At 35.0% G+C, this 6,000-nt stretch overlaps 1 protein-coding gene across 1 annotated transcript; it reads right to left on the minus strand.

Moving 5' to 3' along the window:
- Positions 1 to 461: 461 nt before the first annotated feature.
- On the minus strand, positions 462 to 3,440 carry LOC148932810 (protein FAR1-RELATED SEQUENCE 5-like). The gene is made up of 4 exons (XM_089065236.1): positions 2,764 to 3,440; positions 1,665 to 1,883; positions 1,366 to 1,602; positions 462 to 990 (listed from the first exon to the last, which is right to left on the minus strand). The coding sequence occupies exons 1-4, from the start codon at positions 3,438 to 3,440 to the stop codon at positions 462 to 464; spliced, it is 1,662 nt and encodes a 553-aa protein (XP_088921362.1).
- Between the last annotated feature and the right edge of the window lie 2,560 nt (positions 3,441 to 6,000).

The following is a 6,000-nucleotide window of genomic DNA, read 5'->3' on the forward strand; positions in this document are numbered from 1 at the left end:
AGTGAAGTAAAACATGGTTAGAGTGAAGTGTCTGTCATCTATGCTTGTAGTGCTTTGTTTTTCCATTTCAGTGAAGTAAACCATGGTAAGAGTGAAGTAAAACAAGGCTAGAGTGAAGTATTCCAGTGTTAGAGTGAAGTGTCTGTCATCTATGATGGTAATGCTTTGTTTTTCCATTTCAGTGATGTAAAACAAGTCTAGAGTGAAGTATTCCAATGTTAGAGTGAAGTATTTGTCATCTATTCTTGTTTATTACACGATAATCAATATTACATCACTATAAATGAACCAAAACATGTAATAAGCAGTAAAACGAACACAAATAAAATTGAATTTATTCGCAATTGAGCTTAACATAAAAACAAAGTTTGAATTGAGATAAAAATCACTCAAAAGTGTAATAAAAATGAGTCATTGGTGCTCTAAAAAGGCTACAAAGTGAACTGTTTCTTTCCAAATACTCACTGCCTCTGTTTTGCCTTCTCATTCACCTTTTTGCAGTTCCTGGAATCATGGTGTCCAATCACATGACAATTTCCACACTTTCGGCCTGGTTTCATTGCTAACTTCATTGCCGACTCCTTCTTGGATTTTCTCCTACTACCACTTCCCTTTGTACTGACAACATTAGGAGGATGAACTTCAATAATGTTTGGAACTTGTGAGCCATAGAAATTCTCAATCAATGCTCTCTTCTCTGTCGAAGACAGAACAACACTTCCGAGAAGCTGCTTCTTACCTTCTTCAATAATTGCAGTAAATGCATTGATTTGGTCAATGTTCCCTTCAATACTTTGTGCTATTTCAAAGAATAATGCATACAAGTTTTTAAATGCAATCTTCTTCTCGTCCACAACAGAGAGTATTTCTTCATCATCACAAAAGCCTCCATGTATTGGCTTCACAAACTGTGACTTCAACCATCTCCATCCACGCAAATTCTCGGGTATCAACTTAACAAACTTATATTTCAACACACAAAGTATATGGCTGCACAATAGACCAAGTCTCTCAAACTTTTTACATCCACACAAATAGGTGTCATCGCCAATGGAGTAAGTCACTGTCCATGAGTTTGAATCCTTGTCATTTATGTTTTATACTTCATTCTCTCTATTGGTAGACATTCCTAGAGTTGAACAAGACAAAGAGAAACATGCATAAACTATCTCCTCTTGAATTGCATTAAAAGCACTACCACTATATATTGTTGACGCATGTTTCTCAATTTCCAATTCTGTTCGCAATATAGGCACTTTTGTTGAATCATAGTATTCAAGCTTTGTGCTATTACTTCTCTGAGCCTCCAAAGCATGGTTATAGTTAATATAAAATAGCATAAGGTTAGCCCGACACTTTGAGTACCTTTTAAAGAAGTTATTCTGTGATTCAGACAAAGATGTTGTCTTTATCAACGAGCTCATCGGAAAATCACGGAAAAAGGCTGGAACCCAAAACTTTCTAGATGCAAACATTGATGAAAACCAGTCATTATTGGCCAGCCCATATCTTTCCATTATAGCATGCCAAGATTCTTCAAATGCATCAGGCTCTATCAACTCCGACCAAACACATGCATTCAATTCCTTCTTTAGTTCTTCACTACCAAGCATGTCTTTGGCAATTTGTCAGCAACTTTATTCATTATATGCCACATGCACCACCTGTGTCTCGTACTAAGAAGAACCTCTGCAATAGCAACTTTCATTCCTAAATCTTGGTCGGTTACGATTAGCTTTGGAGCCACACCCATACATTTCACAAATTGTTTAAATAACCATGAAAAGGAGTCGGCACTTTCCTTGGATAAAAGGCCAGCAGCAAATGTCACAGGGCGACCATGATTATCCTTGCCCGTAAATGGAGCAAATATCATGCAGTACCTACATGTTAAAATCACTATAAGACATAAATAATAATCACTTCACTCTAACACTGGAATACTTCACTCTAACACTGGAATACTTCACTGAAATGGAAAAACAAAGCACTACAATCATAGATGACAGACACTTCACTCTAGCCTTGTTTTACTTCACTCTAACCATGTTTTACTTCACTGAAATGGAATTACAGAGCACTACAATCATAGATGACAGACACTTCACTCTAACACTGGAATACTTCACTCTAGCCTTGTTTTACTTCACTCTTACCATGTTTTACTTCACTGAAATGGAATTACAGAGCACTACAATCATAGATGACAGACACTTCACTCTAACACTGGAATACTTCACTCTAGCCTTGTTTTACTTCACTCTTACCATGTTTTACTTCACTGAAATGGAAAAAGAAAGCACTACAATCATAGATGACAGACACTTCACTCTAACCATGTTTTACTTCACTTTAACCATGTTTTACTTCACTGAAATGTAATTACAGAGCACTACAATCATAGATGACAGACACTTCACTCTAACACTGGAATACTTCACTCTAGCCTTGTTTTACTTCACTGCAATCGAAAATCAAAGCACTACAATCATAGATGACAGACAATTCACTCTAACACTGGAACACTTCACTACAAGCATGTTTTACATCACTGAACTGGAAAAACAAAGCAATACAAGCATGCACAATACACTTCACTGTAAGCAAATATTGTAGTTCACTAAATGCTCATTATACTTCACTAAAATGAATAAAAACAGTACAATATAAGCCATGCTCAATATACTTCACTGTAAGCTTATTGTAGTTCACTAAATGCTCAATAAAGAACAAGGCATGTGAATGTAATTAGTGTGCACGTACCTATTTATTGAGTATGTCGTATCAAAAGAAACAATATCACCATACATATGATAATTTCTCTTGGCAGTTGGATCACACCAAAACAAACGTGTCAGTCTATCCTTTGAGTTGACCTCAAATTCATATGTAAATGCTCCACAAAGTTCCTTTTTCCTGCGCATCTCATTTAATAGCATTTGTGCATCAGCTCCTTCCACGTATGCTCTAAGGTCGCGTCTGTAGTTGCGTACTTCTAAAACAGTACACCCTACATAATCTAATCCACCAAGTACTTCCTTGAGTAAGCTAAAACTTAAAGTTGGACCGATATTTGCATTAGCGCAATCAAGTATGAATTTCTGATGGACTAAATCCAAATTGCGGTTCAACTTCATAAAACGCTTATGGCGTTCCTCAACCATCTCGTGATTATGTTCTTCAACAAAACTTTGTATAACATAACCAACACCCATAAAAAACTTCCAAGACACTTTAGCATTACAAAAGCACTTAATAGAAGAACGCTTGCGTTTCACCTCATGTTGTTCATTTTTTCTTTGCTTTGTACCTTCTCGGCTACAAACCACATAAATCCAAGTAATGACATCTTTTTCCTTTTTTGATCCCTTCTTATGGGTGTCAAACCCAACATATCGAGCATAATTGTTGTAGAAGTCCAATGCACGATCAAGGGTCATGAAACTTTGTCCAATTTTTGGTTTCAAATCATCGGGACATTTTGGTACGTAAACCACTGTAAGAAATATATACTTCACTGTGAGCAAAAATATACTTCACTCTAACCATGTTTTACATCACTGAAATGGAAAAACAAAGCACTACACAGACACTTCACTCTAACCATGTTTTACTTCACTCTAACCATGGACTACTTCACTCTAACCATGTTTTACTTCACTGAATGGAAAAACAGAGCACTACAATCATAGATGACAGAAACTTCACTATAACACTAGAATACTTCACTCTAACCATGTTTTACTTCACTGAAATGGAAAAACAAAGCACTGCAAGAATAGATGACAGACACTTCACTCTAACCATTTTTTACTTCACTCTAACCATGTTTTACTTCACTGAAATGGAATTACAGAGCACTGCAAGAATAGATGACATACACTTCACTCTAACCATGTTTTACTTCACTCTAACCATCTTTTACTTCACTCTAACCATGTTTTACTTCACTGAATGGAAAAACAGAGCACTACAATCATAGATGACAGACACTTCACTATAACACATGAATACCTCACTCTAACCATGTTTTACTTCACTTTAACCATGAATCACAAACACTTTACGCTAACACTGGAATACTTCACTTTAATTATGTTATACTTCACCGTAATGAATAATATACTTCAATACAAACAATATTTACTTCAATATAGAGCATATTTACTTCACTGTTCGTCACATATAGTTCACCTTAACGTTTTTTCACATCATACACGATCTAATCATGCTGAGCAACAACACTTAATTGATAATAATTGATAATTACCTTTAGATTCAGTTTCTCCTTCCTCTCCCGATGAAGAGGAATCAGAATCAAAATAATCTTCCGATGAATGTATCGGAATTGAATCCATTTGAAGGAGTCCAGACGTCGCGATGAAGGAATCAAATTGCGTTGGTTAATCGGGAGCGAATTTGATCAGTTGTGATGAATTCAATCAGAATCAAATCACGCTGATCGATCCAAACTAATTCGTGCTCATCGATCCAATCAGATTTGAGAAAATCGCGCTTGAATTCAATCAGAACGAAGCTGAATTTGATTCAGATCGGGAATTTCATATTTTTGGAAGAAATCCTAAGCTAAATTTGGTTCAGATTGGAGAATGATTTGGGAAGATTTTGACGATAAACTCACGATGGATGATTATAAATTTGATTAATTCATGTTGAAATATTGAATTCCCAAAATGCCCTTAGACAAGTATTTTCTCATAAAAATTTGAAAGTTTGTTTAAACCATAGGATTAATTTGGAGTATTAAGATGTGTGGCTGAGATTTGTTCTCTAGTTATACACTTAAAATTAGTTAGACCTTGATCACTTCTCTCTCTCTCTCTCTCTCTATATATATATATATATATATATATAGGGATGTATTCAAATCCTTTTCATATCTTTTGTCCTTTTTCCTTCTTAATCCTAGCCCCACGATTTTGTCATCATTCTAATAATGCACAGCGGCTAATAATGCAACATTATAGACTAATAATGCATTGATCACAATCATCCAATTCAAGGATCCAATGGTTGAGATTAAAAAGGAAATAAGACACTTAGGGTGCAAAGGAGCCTAACGCACCCCTATATATATATATATATATATGGAGATGATCAAAATAAGAATGCATTTAAATCCAGAAATGCAGCCCAAATCTTGGCCCTAGGATTAGATGATCTAATGGTCAATAATTAACTCAAAACACGGAAGGTCATAATTAAGTAGTTTTAGGTCATATTATAAGATTTAGGTTTATGTCATATTAAGATCATTTTAGGTCATGCTTTGTTAGCATGACCTAAAAATAAACTAACTATGACCTAAAGATGCCCTACGTATGACTTTGTTCTGCGTTTCTGTATTTAAATTTGGTCTTCGTAGATCAAAACCCTATATATATATTACTTCCTCCATTCCACAATTGTGGAGTCATTTCATTTTTTTTGCTCTCGTATCAACCTTTTATCTGCTCATTCAAGCTAGTAGGTCTTAAGATTTAACAACTTGTAGTACATGACATGAGCCCTCACTTTGGATAAGGTAAATGCTGCAACTGGTGACATGGTAGACTATGCCGAAGTAAATGGACAAACTATAAAAAAAATTATTGTCTTTAGCTGTTTTTTTGATGATATAATACTCCTAGTAATTACTTTGCTTACTGTTATGTATTATTTGAACATCGATATTTCAATAGTATTGTTTAAGTGTTGCTATTTATAAACCTCAAGATCCTGCCTTTTCTTTGTAGTTCTTATGTTTTACTCATCATAGTCTTATGTTTCAGCCTTCAGGTGAATTCTTATCATCATACATATATGGGTTAAATGAACACAGGTACAACAGTACTTGGCCTCATCCTTTTTTTTTTTTTTTGCATGTGCCTTAGGCAAAAGAGAACTATTGATGCTAGCTATGATTATTAGATACCAACCATAATACAAGTAATATTCTCCTTGTAGTGGATGCTACAAACAACTAGTCTCCTGCAAGTT

This window comes from Salvia hispanica, chromosome 2, assembly GCF_029641045.1.
Source record: "Salvia hispanica isolate PSC_SH4W2 chromosome 2, Shi_PSC_v1, whole genome shotgun sequence".
NCBI classification, from domain to species: domain Eukaryota; kingdom Viridiplantae; phylum Streptophyta; class Magnoliopsida; order Lamiales; family Lamiaceae; genus Salvia; species Salvia hispanica.

Bases quoted from the DNA above. Each gene is read 5' to 3' on its own strand.
- LOC148932810 (XM_089065236.1), bottom strand. From the start codon at position 3,440: ATGACCCTTGATCGTGCATTGGACTTCTACAACAATTATGCTCGATAT. The intron at 1,884-2,763 runs GTACGTGCACAC...TTTAACATGTAG, and splicing joins ACGACATACTCAATAAATAG to GTACTGCATGATATTTGCTC. The intron at 991-1,365 runs GTACTCAAAGTG...TCTATTGTGCAG, and splicing joins CAGAATAACTTCTTTAAAAG to CCATATACTTTGTGTGTTGA.